This window comes from Lithobates pipiens, unplaced genomic scaffold, assembly GCF_037356315.1.
Source record: "Lithobates pipiens isolate NorthernLeopardFrog02 unplaced genomic scaffold, aLitPip1_a1.2 Scaffold_16, whole genome shotgun sequence".
In the NCBI taxonomy this organism is placed as follows: Eukaryota; Metazoa; Chordata; class Amphibia; order Anura; family Ranidae; genus Lithobates; species Lithobates pipiens.
In genome coordinates, this window is record NW_027507748.1 from 67,597,812 (window position 1) to 67,614,128 (window position 16,317).

The window sequence follows — 16,317 nt, forward strand, 5'->3', positions numbered from 1 at the left end:
AGCAAAAAGAACAAAATTTTCACTTTTTTTTATAGCGCAAAAAATAAAAACCGCAGAAGTAATCAAATACCACCAAAAGAAAGCTCTATTTGTGGGGGAAAAGGATGTCAATTTTGTTTGGGTACAACGTCGCAGGACCGCGCAATTGTAAGTTAAAGTGGCGCAGTGCCAAATCGCAAAAAATGGCCTGGTCATTCAGCAGCCAAATCCTTCTGGGGCTGAAATGGTTAGAGTAGCGAAGTACCGTATAAAAAAAATGGCCTGGTCATGAAGGGGTAAATCCTCCGGAGATGAAGTGGTTAAAACCATGGCCAGTAGGGGCAATGCGCTTCCATAGAGCACTCAGCTAGAGAACCTCTGTCCGGTCACGTGACAGCCGAGCCCGGTTAGAACTTCATAACTCTCCGCCTGTGAATCGAGCGCCTATGTCACTGATTGGGGTGAGGGCGGAAGACTGGCAGCAGGGCCTGCAGATTAATAAGGACGTAATGGTCAGGCTTCAGGTGGAATAATCAATAGCCGATTTACCGAAGGTTTTCACGCCGGGTGAGTGTGCTGCTGGCTCTGGGAAGTGTTTACCCGGCGAAAAAGAGCGGAGGATGGGCGGGAAGAACAAGCAGAGGACGAAGGGCAATGTCCGGGTGAGTACCGGGATGGATTAGTACGCCTGGGCTGCGTGCTCCTGCCAGGCATGGTGGGGGAGCCAGCTGTGCCAGGCATGGTGATTGGAAGCAGACCAGGCTGGTACTGGGGGAGCCACAGCAACCAGAGGGGGTGTACAGTGTGTGTGAGGCCTGGTCCATAGAGAAATCGTGGCAGGAAGAGCTTTTCCTGAAGTAGAACTATTGGGGCAAATCTTCTTCTTCTTTTTTTCATTTTGGACAGAGTAAGGGGAAGAGTTATAACCCCTTTCTGGTTCTTGATTTGACACCTGTGCCCCATGGGGGGAAATTCCACTTCACTTCCTGTCCCATCACCAAAACAGGAAGTGAGGGGAAATCCCCTGGTTGTCCCCATTGGAAGATTTTCCTCCTCTCCATCCAAAATTATTTTCTTTTTCTTTTTAAGAGATAAAAAGAGGGGGCACAGCCAGCAATAAAATAACCTGACGGGGGTTCTAATCCCGTGCCATGCTTGCCTATAGTTCTACGTTATAGTATAACAAATGGCAGAATTTTTAGTTTAGTTTAGTTGAGTGGAGCGGGATTAGAACCGTTTTTTTTTTTTTTTTTTTTTTGTTTGTGTTTCCGTTGGGGAGATTTATCTCTATTCTCTATCTATCCTGTTTACCATGATCACCAAAAGTGAGAGAAAATAGAAAAATTTGGATCGTCCTGGCAGACGGTGCACACGTATGTTAGGCACATACCTGCAGACAACGGGCACAATCTTTTTAGTGGAAACCAACGCTGGGACTACCTATTTTGATATTGGCCTGCTTCACCTTTTTCTGTATTGGTGAACACTAATGGCGCGTACACACGATTGAAATTTTGGTCGGAAAAGCTCTGATGGTTTTCCCGACGGGATTTCACTCAAGCTGTCTTGCATACACACGGTCACACCAAATTCCGACCATCAAGAACCCGGTGACGTACAGCATATATACGATGGGACTAGAAAAAGGAAGTTCAATACGCAGTAGCAAATAGCTTCCATCTCATAGTTGAATCTGAGCATGCGTGAGTTTTTGCGTGTCAGAATTGCATACACACAATCGGAATTTTTCCGATAGAAACTTTTTCCGTCTGAACGATTGAGAACCTGCTCTCAATCTTTTGCTGGCGGAAATTCGGCCAGCAAAATTTTGATGGAGCATACACACGGTCGCGTTTTCCGTCGAAAAACTCTCATCGGTCTTTTGCTGGCCGAAATTTCAACCAGCAATACGCAGCATAAGATTTTCTGAAGAGTACTCCCTTTCAACAATGGAATGGTTTAGATCAAAGCATATTCATGTGTTAGAATGGCCCAGTGAAAGTCCAGACCTAAATCCAATTGAAAATCTGTGGCAAGACTGGAAAATTGCTGTTCACAGACGCTCTCCATCCAATCTGACAGAGCTTGAGCTATTTTGCAAATAGTTCTGGGCTGACGCCATACGGCGTTGCCCAGTCTTGCAGCAAATGCGCGCCCGCAGAGTGCCATGTCCCTGAGACATGGCAGAACCCTGACCTTGGTATAGAGCTTTGGTCGCGGCTCTTTACCCATGTGATCAGCTGTGTCCAATCACAGCTGATTACATGTAAACAAGGAGATGCCAGTTGTCAGATCTTCTCTCCTCACACTGACAGAATGTGAGGAGAGCTGATCAGCGGCATCTCCTCACAGGGGAGACCTGTACAGATAATCGGGACACTCATCAGTGCAGTCCTAACAGTGCCCACCTGTGATGCCAGTCTGTGCCACATTTGACAAGCAGCTGGGAAGTGATCTGTCTCCTCCTCACTATTTGTTTTACCCCCTCCTCACTGTGCCCCAACCATGTGCATTGCCTGGTTGCAGCACAGGTCCAATTACTTCATAGGTGGCGGTTCCATCTGCAGAACACAACTGGTGTATTCATTTTTGTTAATTTTTGCCACAGCATGTGTACAAACCCCTCCAGGACCCGCGCTAGATGAAAGCAGAATTTCACTCTGCTGCTTTTAGTGGCATCAACCCCTCCACTCCACTCCACCTTGGGTGACATTATTATGGCACAGGTGCACTCATGCTCTCTCCCTGGCCTTTGGGTCCTGTTAGCCCTTGTACACACGGTCAGACATTCCGAAAACCAAATCCGTCGGATTTTGTCCGAAACTGTTGCATATACACAGTCGGACAAAGTTGTCTGAAAATCCGATCGCACTTAACGTGATGACGTTATTTCGTTAGGATGAGACTACGTTCAGGCTAGTAGCCAATAGCTTTGGTCTAGGAATTTGATCTGAGCATGCGTGGCACTTTGTCCGATCAGGATTCTCTACACATGATCGGACGAAGTCCGATCGGATCATGTTGTTGAAAAATTTTATAGCCCAGCTGGAAAACTTGGTCCGTCGGATGCTCAGACGGAAACAGTTCGATGGAGCCCACACACTGTCGGATTATCCAACAACACGGTCCTATCGGACATTGTCCATCGGAATGTCTGACTGTGTGCACAAGGGCTTAGACCCCTTTCACACTGGGGTGTTTTTCAGGCGCTTTAGCGTTAAAAAAAGCGCCTGTGAAGCGCTTGAAAGAAGCCTCATCTGCAATCCCAATGTGAAAGCCCAAGTGCTTTAAAAGCCCTTTCACAATGTCAGCGCCCGAAAAACGCTCTTAAAGTGCCGCTTAAACTAGCCGCGCTTTACCAGCATTTTTCGAGCGCTATTGGGGCGCTTTTAACCCCTGCTAGTGGCCAAATAAAGGGTTAAAAGCATCCACAAAACGCTGCTGCCAAAAGCGTTTTTCAGGCGCTTCCCATTGATTTCAATGGGAAGGGGCGCTTTAGGAGTGGTGTATTCACCGCTCCAAAAGCGCTGCAAAGAAGCTGCTTGCAAGACTTTTTTTGACGCCCTGCCCGCGCAGCGCCTCAGTGTGAAAGCACTCAGGCTTTTACATTGAGATTGCAGTTGCAGCTTCTTTCAGGCGCTTTTTTTTTTAACGCTAAAGCGCCTGAAAAACACCGCAGTGTGAAAGGGATCTCAGTGTGGAAGCACTCGGGCTTTTACATTGGGATTGCAGTTGCGGCTTCTTTCAGGCACTTTTAACGCTAAAGCACCTGAAAAACACCCCAGTGTGAAAGGGGTCTTAGAGTACGTTGGCACATCTGAATACACACAGGTTACTCTCCACGCACGTGTAAAGATGGGATGGTCTCAGACTTCCTGCTAGCAGTCCCTGCATAGGTGACAATGGACAGGGAAACCAGCACATGTCCTGCGGGGTACTATAGTGTCCTTCCACCAGAAGCTGGCTGTGTGCAATGAAATCCACATGCCGACCTCTGCTGGTCTGGTGCATGTGTGTTTTTATCATTCTTTGGAAAATGGCGTCCCCAAAAAAAAGAGGTCCGCGGTGGTTGTTCAGAAGCGGTTAAGTTCGAGCACTTGCTGAGTGTCCAACGCATGCAGCAGGGCGCCCACTGATACGTGATCATGCACTTCCGGGTAGGGGGCACACGCACCACCCGGCTGTGCTTTGTTTTATCACAGCACAAGCTGATTAGCGGGTGCCGGCCAACAAACGACCACCGGTACCCACTGATCGGCTCCATCATTCAGGTAAGGGAGCTCTGTGATGTAAACAACACAGACCTCCCAACTAATATTGCTGTTTTTTTTTTTTTTTTTTTAATTCCCTACAAAGCAAGTAAGAAACAAAAAAAAAAATGTAATTGCTTAGTAAAAGCACCAGATAACACACACATTACAAATAGTTAGGCACATTTAACCCCTTGATGGTTAACCCCCTTCCTACCCAGTGTCATTAGTACAGTGACCGTGTATAATATTAGCAATGCTCATAGTATTAGTGTAACTGGTGTTGTCATTTGCTGTCAGATGCTGCACAATCGCCATCCCGCTAGAAGCCGCTGATCACCGCCATTACTAGTATAATTAATAAAAAAAAAAAAAGTCCAGTATCTATACCAGACACTATAACTTTCACGCAAATCAAATAATATACACTTATTGGGATTTTATTATAAGACACGCAGCAGAATAAAATTTATGAAGAAATTTGTGTGAGAAAAGTTATATAAATGTAAAATTCGTACAGCATTGTGTGACGGCGCAATTGCCAGTTAAAGTAGTGCAGTGCCGAATAGCAAAACATGGCCTGGTCATGAAGGGGGTAAAACCTTCCGGAGGTCAAGTGGTTAAAGTGTGTGTGTGTGTGTGTGTGTGTGTGTGTGTATAGGCAAAACCTTTTTTTTTTTTTTTTTTTTCTTCGTTTTGGATAGGGTAAAGAAGATCTAAAACCCCCCGCCAGGTTATTTATTTTTTGCGGTCTGTATCCCATTGGGGAAATGACTCTTCACATCTTGTCTTAGAGACAATATGGACAGAGTGCATAGTGGGAAGAATTCTCCTGTTAGCTCCCACTCACAGCTGAGCGTCCCGCCACACAATTCCCAAAGTATGGGTAGAATTCTATGTTTTTGTCCATGTAACCACTACATCTCAATTGACATCAGTGGGACTGCATGCACAGGGATGCACTGGACATCTGTACTTTCACATGCGGGTAAACGTGACCCTCACATGGGGTGCACATTGATATACTCCATATGAATGAAGCTCAAACCTGCATTCATATATGCCGCAACCATTCCACCCCTCGGAACAACGATCTGCAGGGTATCACTTTTCAGTGGGTGGGTGACTGACAGCTGGGAGGGGATGTGTCTTTGGTTGCTATAACACTGTGGGCACACGACATTATTGGTTGCTTTGATGCTGGCAGTGACTGGGCAGTACAGCGCCATTGGTTATGGTGGTGCTATTACCTTTGTCCTAACAACCAATGATGCTGTGTGCCCCAAGGGCAGATCATGCACTTAAAACCAACATAACATGGAGTGGATTTCCCCTCTAATGTAAAGTTTTTGTTTGCAGCCATCCAGCAGTGGAAGAGCGGCAGAACTTCTGGCTAAGGAAAGAGGCACAGTCCCGGGCTTTATCGGGTTTGGAACATCGCAGAGCGATGCAGGGTATGTCCCTGCTGTGCAGGGTGCCGAGGAGGTGGACAGCCTCGTTGATGCTGATTTCCGAATGGTGCTGCGCAAGCTCTCTAAGCGAGACGTCACCACAAAATTAAAGGTAGGTCAACAAGGACCAATTTCTATCAAGAAAATACAGCTAAGGGCCCTTTCAATCTGTGTGTTGATTTAATGCACATTTAAGTGGCCCATTCATTTTTCTGGCCGCACACTTTCATGCACTAAAATTGGACCTGACTGCTTAAAGTGATTTGTAAAGGTAAAAAAAAATAAACATTTCTATAATTACCTGCTCTGTGAGATGGAATTGCACAGGGCCACCACGAACCTCCTCTATTCAGGTCCCATCGCGGGTGCTCCTTGCCCCTCCTCCCTACCCATTCCCCATATGGGAAGCCACTTCCCGTGGGGGAACTCGTGCATGCTCTTACCCGAGCCCTCCTGCTGCGTCCATTGACACAGACAGTGGGACTCAGCCCTGCCCCCCCCCCGCGCTCCCTTGTCACTGGCTTTGATTGATAGCAGTGGGAGCCAATGACTCCCAGTGTCCCAGCAAAGCCAGTGCAACCCGGAAACGAGGGGAGAGAGGAGCTGTAGACATGAACAGAGATGGATTGAATGAGGGCTCCGGTAAGTAAAAAAGGGGGGGGGAGTGAGGCAGAATGCTGACACCTAAACAGGTACGTCGTTTCAGGCAATAGAGCCGGCTTGCCACAGTATATGTACTGCGGCTGATTGGCAAGTGGTTAATGCAAGAAATGCATTAAGGTAAAAAAATGTTTAGGCTTTACAACCACTTTAATTTTTAATGTAGCTTGTGCGATGTTGTGTGGGTATGTTGCTGTTCAAAAGAAATGTTCTTACACCATGGGTTTTGTGCATTACTGTGCCACTTGTACTATGTCTGGAAGGTCTCATACGTTATAAAAAAGTACTCTACATTAATAACACATGAAGATGCCTGTTTAGAATTAAAGTTCAACTCCAGTGAAATTGTAAAACTACCTTTTTATAGTGCAACCCCCCCGCACTGCATGGGTTAATGCTTAGTTTTGTCTAGGGGAAACAATAAAAATAAGTTTTACTTTGCTTATCCCTCCGACACTCTGGGTTATGGGCGCCGTCCTTACTTTAAAGCGGTTCTAAAGGCTGAAGGTTATTTTAGCTAATGCATCACTTACATTAAGGTAAAGAAACTTTTGACCAATCCCCCCCCCACCCCCAAGCTCCACCCTATACTTAGCGGATCCTGATCTTGATCCAGTGATGTGCACAAGTGCAGAGGCTCTCTTGGCTCTCTCTAACTCCCTCCCTCATATACTGAGAGGCAGCAACCCGAACCATTGGCTGTTGCTGCTGTCAATCACAGCCAGTGAGCAGGGAGCAGGGATAAGGCAGAGCCACACTCTGTGCATCTATGAACACACAGAGCGGGCTTGGGAGCGAGCCCACACAAGTATACTTATAACAAGCGCTGGAACAAGACTCAAGATGCCTCTAAACACCTGTAAACAGGCATAGACACATAGGCTAACATTGAGGGGCGTTTAGTGGCAGAAAAGAAAACGGGAAAAGGCATCTAGATGCAGCGTTTAAAAAGCCCCATGTGCATGACGCTTGAAGTAAAAATATTTTTAGTTCTCATCAAACCTCATACCGTTATTACTGTTAAACTGAAGTGATATCCAAGGTATATTTTTATTTTACAGGCAATGCAAGAGTTTGGAGCAATGTGTAAAGAGAGAGAGATAGAGGCAGTCCGGGGTGTCCTACCATATTGGCCCAGGAACTACTGCAAGATATCACTGGTATGTAAACTGTAAATGAGTTGTTTTAATTTGTATGGTGGTAGGAAAAAGCCCAAAAGCTCAGGATTAGATATGATCGCTTGTTCACCTGAAAAAATGTGCAAATACTGCAGGTTCCTCTGGTACACACTTCTGCTTCCAATGTTGCTACCTGTTATGGTAGTGTGTTGGCATTGGTGAGGGTTACACACACACACACACACACACACACACACACACAGCAGTACCGTGTCACTATTTTCTGGTTGTTGACACAAAGGCTTACAATCTAACACCGTACCCCAAACTGAAGTTTAATCGATCATTTGTAAATATTTAGGGTGTCCCCACACTGTCTGACTTCTTGTAAAGCTGTATATTTACTGTCCTACACCTTTAAGTGATATACTATAATCTAACCTAATAAAATGAAATAAATAAAACAAAATGAACCCCTTTTTATAATATTGTTATTCAGTGAAAAAATATGTTCAAGTTCATGAGCAGTCCACATTCAAATCTGACCATCACATCATGAAGAAAATACTCATGTATCCAAGAGTCATTTTTGTTATCCACTACCATAGATCGCAATCCTCTTTAAGCATGTGTCCCTTAGGGAGGGTGTGCTCCTACAGTGAGGGGAAAAAAAGTATTTCATCCCCTGCTGATTTTGTGGGTTTGCCCACTTACAAAGAAATTATCAGTCTATAATTTTAAGCCTAAATTCACACTGACAGTGGGATTTGAAATCGCACAATTTCATACCCGCATGTCAGCTAGACTTCAGGGGGAATTTCCTGTGCAGGCGGGTTCCTGCACAGATGTCTATTAAAATTGCACCCGAAATCCCCAAAAGTAGTACAGAAACCACTTTTGGGAATCCCACCGATTTGGCTACTGATTTGACATGTCAAATTGCATCAATGTCAACCTAGGCTAATAGTATGTTTGTTTGTTTTTTGCAGTGAGAGACAGAATAGCAACAAAAATATCCAGAAAAACACATTTAAAAAAAAAGATATAAATTGATTTGCATTTTAATGAATGAAATAAGTATTTAATCCCTTATCAGTCGGCAATATTTCTGGCTCCCCGCTGTCTTCTATACAGGTAACGAGCTGAGATTAGGAGCACTCTCTAAAGGCCCGTACACACAATAAGAAAATCAAGTTACCCTTTGTCCGACGAACGATCTGCCGATTTTTGGATCATTAGTATGGTGCTTTCGACAGCTGAATTTTTTTATGACAAAAGCTCGATGTGCAGACTATATAAAATTTTACTCGTATGTGAACACCATGCCCAATTTTTTTTTTTTTTTTTTTTAATTAGGGAAGCATTTCTAATTACATTGCTGTTGGTAAATCTAAAGGAAATTTATACAATATGATTGTAGCAAGTGTGACAGGAGTCAATGGGAGGCAGTTATTTTGCATAGAAGTCAACGAGAGGCATTTTTGCATTAAAGTCAATGGGACGTCACTGACATTGACAATTGGACACTCTTCCTCCCGCAGACTCCAATGATGAGGCACTATTAATCTCACTGACGCCAATGACGGAGCATTGTTTACTGACACCAGGACATTTTCTTCTCCCATTGACTACAATCCAGCCCCATAAAGTTTGAATGACAACAAACTGTCTCTTTTGCGTAAAAAGTTTGGAGACACCTGCTTTACAGCATCTGCTTTTCTAAGTCAGGTGTTGCTTGAGAGGACAAGAGGTTTATATGTAATTTTCCAAAGTCCTAAAATGAATTGAGATTATTACTTGAAATTTGAATAGCCGCTCACCAGTTAAACGTTGAAATCAGGCTTGCATTGAAAGTTCCTGCTCTGTAAGCTGATGTGTGCTAGTGGGAGATACTTTGTTGATGGGATAACTTGCAGTAGGCACTACTTGTGTGGTGGTGTTCACTACTGGGCCATAGACAAGGCAGGAGATGACAGAGGCAAAAAGAGTGCAGTGTTTCAGGCCCTGAAAGAAAGTGCTATCTCCAATTTCATACTATAAAGCCATAAGAGTTTGCAGATTTTTTGGCAGAACAATTTGTGTGTTTTTTAAACCATTTTTAGTTGCTTGGCTGGAGTAAGCTTTTAGTTTATCTCATTATGGCTCCTCTGAACCTTTTTATTGCAAACTAACTAACATTGACGACGGATGTTTGTTTCTTCTATCCCTTTGCAGGATCTTGACCGCAGAGTGCGGGAGGCCACTCAGCAAGCCTTTGAGCAGCTGATCCTGAAAGTGAAGAAACACTTGGCTCCTCACTTGAAGAGTTTAATGGGCTTCTGGCTCATTGCACAGTGTGACACCTACTCACCGGCAGCCAGTGCTGCCAGGGCCGCCTTCGAAGCTGCATTCCCTTCACATAAACAGCCGGAAGCCCTGGCCTTCTGCAAAGATGAAATTCTAAATGTGAGTTGATGTCATTTCAGGGGTTACAGGCATGAGCGAGATGTAAACAAGTCCTCCAATAACCACTTTCTTGCAGACCTGCGTTTTTTTTTTTTTTTTTTTTTTTTTTTTTTTTTTTTTAAATCAATCAGGAATTCAGGATGCAATTACCAGGCTACTAACAGCATTAAAAAATTCTGTGTGAATAAGTAGCTGGTAATACAAAATTTCAAGTGTCTGATATAGACGCTGACCTTCCCTGATTCCTGGTCTGTATATCTGGAGCACTACCATCACTGATGGTGATGCTGCAAAAGTTCAGCTTTATCATGATGGAGCATGTATATGTTGACAGAGTCAGAGTTGCAACTTCTGTCTATGGCTACTCATTCCCAGGGGTGATCCGATCAATTCTGCCAGCCACCCCCCCCCCTCTTCTTTTTTTTTTTTTTTTTTTTGTTTAATAGGTGGACCTGATCTGATGGTCCATGCATTACGACAGACCAGTGGGTGTAAATGGGCTTGTGTTTGTTTACAACCACCTACCTTTTAGTCCAATCAGGCCCGCTAAGAGAAATGGTGTAGTACTGCATCCGCTTCCATTTGGGCAGACCAGATCGGAGGCAGCAGGGTGTAAACACAGCGGAGTCCATTTACTCCTAGCCGCCAATAGAGCAGAGTCTGTCTTTGTCCACATTGCATAAACTAAGTGGACACAGACCTGTCATCTGCCCTGCTTTTCTCGGATCAGCAGGGGATCTGTGAGTGGATCCCCTGCTGGTCAGAATGCAAGCTGCCCATGTGAAAGGGCCCTGAAACTGCAATTCCAGTCTGAAGGTAGAGTCAGACTGATTACTGCTAATACTACCTGTGATGTGCTCAATGTACTGTGAAATCAGTGCACTGCACTCACATGTTTAGTGACTCGTGTATGGTAAGTGAAGGGTAGGAGGTGTCTGTTAGGTTACCTAGCCCCCTGATTATCCAAGGTGAGTATTTGTATCTAAGCTGTCAAGGGCATTGAAGAAGCTAGTATAGTAAAACTCATTGTGCCAATGTGCAAAAGAGGAAGGAATGTACTGGAATGACCTAATCATACAATAGTTATTTGAGGAACTGATTAACCACAAAATACACATTTATGACAGAATGCATGACCTGGCAAGATCAATAATCTACCACGGGTGGCGTTTGGACTTTCATGTAGGGGATCCCAGATTATATTATGGCTGCCTGAGGGCTGACAGTAAAGCTGAGGGTACTGCACTATTAATTCTGAAACTTATAGCCAGGTGGGCTAGCATTTTGAGGGGCATTTTTTGATGATGCCTGGAGAGGACAGTTAGGCTGGTCATACATTAAAAAGGCTATGTTCAATTAAAAAAATTAAAATAAAATAAATGCACATTTATTTTTATGGGTAAATAAAAAAAAATTGCATGTGTGTTTTTTTTTTTTGTTTTTTTTTTTTTCTTCTGGAGCATCTAGAGCAGGGGTCTCAAACTGGCAGCCCTCCAGCTTTTGCTACAACTACAAGTCCCATCATGCCTCTGCCTGTGGGAGCCATGCTTGTAACTGTCAGCCTTGCAATGCCTCATGGGACTTGTAGTTTAGCAACAGCTGGAGGGCCGCCAGTTTGACATCCCTGCTCTAGAGCATTGCATCCGTGATCAGCAGTATGCGGGTGCAACGTCCGGCTCCTGCAGAATCTCAGTATAGCTGTTTGCCAGTACTTTCCATATGGGCAGAGGGTTACTGGAGATCAGGAAGATCAATGAACTAGGAGAGTGCTCTCACAGTTCATTGAGAGATACATAACATCTGCCTCGGTGGAAGATGGTAGATGTAGTACATTCACAAATCACTGTGAACGAATGATGTGTGTGTGTGTATATATGTATGTGTATATATTTATATCTATATATAGCTGTAATGTAACAAAATGGGTAAATAGCCAAAGGGGTGAATACTTTTGCAAGGCACCAATAAATATATATATTTTTTTTAAATTGGTGCCTTGCAAAAGTATTCACCCCCCTTTTGGCTATTTACCTATTTTGTTACATTACAGCCTTTAGTTCAATGTTTTTGAAATCTGAATTACATGTGATGGATCAGAACTCAATAATCTAAGTTGGTGAAGTAAAATATATATATATATATATATATATATATATATATATATATATATATATATATATATATATATATATATATATATATATATATATATACATAAAACTATTTTTCAGAAATGAAAAAACTGATAATTGGCATGTGCGTATGTATTCACCCCCTTTTTTTTAATGAAGCCCATAAAAAGCTGTGCAGCAACCAATTACCTTCAGAAGACATAATTAGTGAAATGATGTCCACCTGTGTGCAATCTAAGTGTCACATGATCTGTCATTACACCTTTTTGAAAGGCCCCAGAGGCTGCAACACCTAAGCAATAGGGACCATTAACCAAACACTGCCATGAAGACCAAGGAACTCCCCAAACATGTAAGGGGCAAGGTTGTTAAGTACAAGTCAGGGTTAGGTTATTAAAAAATCCAAATCTTTGATGATCCCTAGGAGCACCATCAAATCTATCATAACCAAATGGAAAAAATATGGCATAACAGTAAACCTGCCAGGAGACGGGCGCACACCAAAACTCACGGAGTGAGCAAGGAGGGCATTCACCAGAGAGGCAGCACAGAGACCTAAGGTAACCCTGGAGGAGCTGCAGAGTTCCACAGCAGACACTGGAGTATCTGTACATAGGACAACAATAAGCCGTACGCTCCATAGAGTTGGGCTTTATGGCAGAGTGGCCAGAAGAAAGCCATTACTTTCTGCAAAAAACAAAATGGCACATTTTGAGTTTGCGAAAAAGCATGTGGGAGACTCCCAAAATGTATGGAGGAAAGTACTCAGGTCTGATAAGACCAAAATTGTACTTTCCTGACGCCTTCATGGCAGCACACACTGGTTGTGACTCCGCCCCCACAACCTGACAGGATTGGATTAACTATAAATTTGAAGGGGAGACACCCTGCTGCATTCTCTTTTTTTATCCTCACCTGACAGGTTGGACAGACAGAGTTTTCCTGTTACAGATGAATAAGCCTCTACCGCATTCGCCCCAGCAGGTTCAAGCCTCTCCTGTTTGGAAGTCCCTCCTGTACAGTCTCTAAAGGAGCTTCTATGGAGGGAACCCCCGCTCTGGTGGTCTCAAGGGGCTACTGGATTTCTGGCATTACCAAAGCTTTAAAGAAGCTTTTTTACCTTTGCAGTGGACTCCCCTTCTTCTTTTGCCTATTAATTCCTCTTATTTAAATAATATCCATCTTTTATTCCTATAGTAAGTGGTGGTTTATATTCCCTTTTTTTTTCTCTACATTTGGCATTGCTGTCTCTTGTAGTCCCCTGTCATGGCTGCCGTTTGTTTCTCCTTCAGTGGTGTTTTCTCTATGCTGTAATTCCAGCCTAGATGGCGCCGTTCGGCCACTCTGAGCACGTGCAGTGCTAGTGTTTTTTTTCCCCCCTATGTTTTTAATGTGTGTTCCCTTATCCAAAATGGCGCCGGAACACTCGGGACGCTTCTGTGCATGCGCAGAGCTTCAATTAGCCGCCGCAATGGCACTATTTTTAAATACAGAGCTGTATTTCTCTGTGATTCTACTGTGCAATCTGCAAAACTTAAGGAAGGTTGCTGCCTCTGCATGTAGATCACTCTGCAATCTCCAGGTAAGTCCCTGTGGGACTCCTATATATATTATTATTGTTTCTTGCAGATACACTTTGTTAATAAATAATATATATATTTATAAGTGAATTGTATGTGTGTGTGTGTGTATGTGTGTGTGTGTATATATATATATATATATATATATATATATATATATATATATATTATGTGTGTGTGTACACATTATTTCTCTCTATATCTCAGACTGTCCTTCACCCCTTTTTTTTTTTCTATGGAGTCCACTGCCCACGCAGACCACCATCAGCAAGTTAGGTAAGAGGCTTTACCGGGCAAGGTAAGTATTGAAGGGGAGAAAAAAAAGAGTGCCAGACGTTAAATGCTGCATTTTTTTGGCAGCCCGTCTAGATCAAGAGGCGCAAGTTCCAGCCATGGGAGAAGGTCTAGCAGGATGTCCCGCAGGAGCTGCTCAAGACCACTCGCAACATAGTTACTCACGCCACAGTCGATCAAGTCGCAGGAGATCTCCTTCCTCACAATGTCAAAGCCGCCACACCCAACCTGCAGCAAACGCTTGCTGGGTATGCGGCGCTTCAGCACTGCCAGATAACTTGCCTGTCGCAGACGCAAGAATTGCTACAGACCTCATAAGAGAATCAGTGCGGTAGTCCATACTGGAAACGACAACACCAGCATTAGATAGAGCTGCTCCCAGTACGTCTTCAGCAGACCCCCATCTCACTCAGGCATCACAATCTCCCTCTGAAGATGAGGGTCAAGAGATGTCAGTGGGCTTTGATTTTTCCCTGGTGGAACCCTTTGCAAAGGGCTTTAAAGAAGAATTCGGCTGGCAAGATGATGCGGCGGAACCTCAGAAAATACGGAAATATTTTCCAAACCTAAAAAGAGGTCCGTTATCCTTCCCATTTATAGAGGAGCTGGAGGATCTCATTAAAGACGAGTGGGAGAGGTCTGACAAAAGATCTAGTCTTACAAACAGATTAGCCAAGATGTACCCTTTAAAAGAGTCAAAAGTGAAGCCTTTAATTAATGCTCCCATCGTTGATTCCTCATTAATGCGCCTCACCCGCCACGTCACACTACCAATCGAGAATGCTGTTTCCTTTCGGGATGTGTTCGACTGAAAGATGGACCTAGAATTGAAGAAGGCATATTCCATGGCTGGGGGAGCCTGTAGACCAATAATTACCACAGCATCAGTGGCAACAGCCATCTCAGGATGGGCATCTAAAATAGAAAAATACCTACAGAATGGCATTGAAATGGGAAAGATTATTTCCTCTCTGCAAGAAGTCAAGCTAGCAGAGGCATCAGTAGATATTATAAGATCTTCAGCCAAGGCTATGCTGGCCTCCGTAACAGCGAGAAGAGCGCTATGGCTCAAACCGTGGATGGCCGATACAGCATCAAAAATAAATTGGTGCAGAATTCCATATGATGGCGCAAATCTGTTCGGTGCCAAGTTAGACTCTGCCATATCCAAGGTAACAGGAGGGAAGTCAGGCCTGATCCCCTCCGACAGGAGACCCAAGACGCAGAAGGGACCTGTTTCCATACGTAATCTTCCGGACAAATATAGAGAGTCCAGGTCCTACTCTCCTGTTAGGGAATTTAGAAGGGACTGGAAAAACACAAAACCTTCTTTTCAAAGGATACAGAAATCTAAGGCCACCCCGGCAGGGGAACAGAAGGAACTTCACCAAGATCTGGTCAGACCATATAAAGGATTTATGGACATTGTCCACAATCCGATTCGGACACAGGTGGAAATTCAAAAACGGACTCCCACCAAATCATTTCCAGGCAACCAGAGTACCATCCTCAGTACCCCAAAGGATTCTGCTAGTAAAGTACGTAGCAGAATTGAAACAAAAGGGAGCGATCCTGGAGGTCCCATCATGCCAAAAGGGAAGAGGGTTCTACTCTTGCTTGTTTCTGCTAAAAGACAGGGGATTTGCGTCCTGTATTAGACCTCAAGATGCTCAACAAGGATATCAAAGTGGAGGCTTTCAAAATGGAAAACCTTCAATCCATACTTCTAGCAATAAATCTGGGCGATTGGATGCTTTCAATAGATTTATCGGACGCTTATCTGCATATACCAATTCATCCGGCCTTTTAAAAGTTTCTCCGGTTAGCCATAAACCAACATCATTTCCAATTCCAGTGCCTCCCATTCGGCATCTCTTCGGCACCCAGGACATTTACAAAAGTATTGTTACCGTTGGTGGCTTTCCTCAGAGAAAAGGGATTACGCGTCCACCATCATCTGGACGACATCCTACTTTTAGCAAAGGATCAAGAGACGTTGATTCATCACCGAGAGATCCTCCAGAAGTGGGTGGATAATCAATTGGGAAAAGAGCTGTCTGCGACCCACACAAAATATGATATTTTTAGGGGCAGATCTGAACACCAAAACAAACAAGATACAGCTCCCACAAGAGAAGATCCGGCCTCTGATACAGAAAATGCAGAAGCTGCTATCAAGGAATCACTTACCAGCCAGAGCCTGTCTGAGTGTACTAGGGTCCATGTCCGCAACCATACCGATGGTGCGATGGGCACAGTGACACATGAGAACCTTAGAGAACTCATTCCTCAGGCAGTGGGATGGAGTCTCAATGCGTCAGACCATCTTCATCTCCAGATTGGTGAAGCAATCTATATGGTGGTGGACGCGCCCGAGCAATCTCAGGAAATACAAACCGATAGTCCCT

The 16,317-nt window shown here is 44.1% G+C and overlaps 1 protein-coding gene across 1 annotated transcript in view; it reads left to right on the plus strand.

The window, feature by feature from the left end:
• Positions 1–417: 417 nt before the first annotated feature.
• LTN1 (listerin E3 ubiquitin protein ligase 1) overlaps positions 418–16,317 on the plus strand; it is a 174,210-nt gene continuing 158,310 nt past the window's right edge. Inside the window, exons 1-4 of the mRNA XM_077480028.1 lie at positions 418–641; positions 5,589–5,792; positions 7,402–7,500; positions 9,673–9,903. Of these exons, the coding sequence (XP_077336154.1) occupies positions 600–641; positions 5,589–5,792; positions 7,402–7,500; positions 9,673–9,903 (576 nt within the window). The 5' untranslated portion in view covers positions 418–599. The remainder of the gene's footprint in view (positions 642–5,588; positions 5,793–7,401; positions 7,501–9,672; positions 9,904–16,317) is intronic.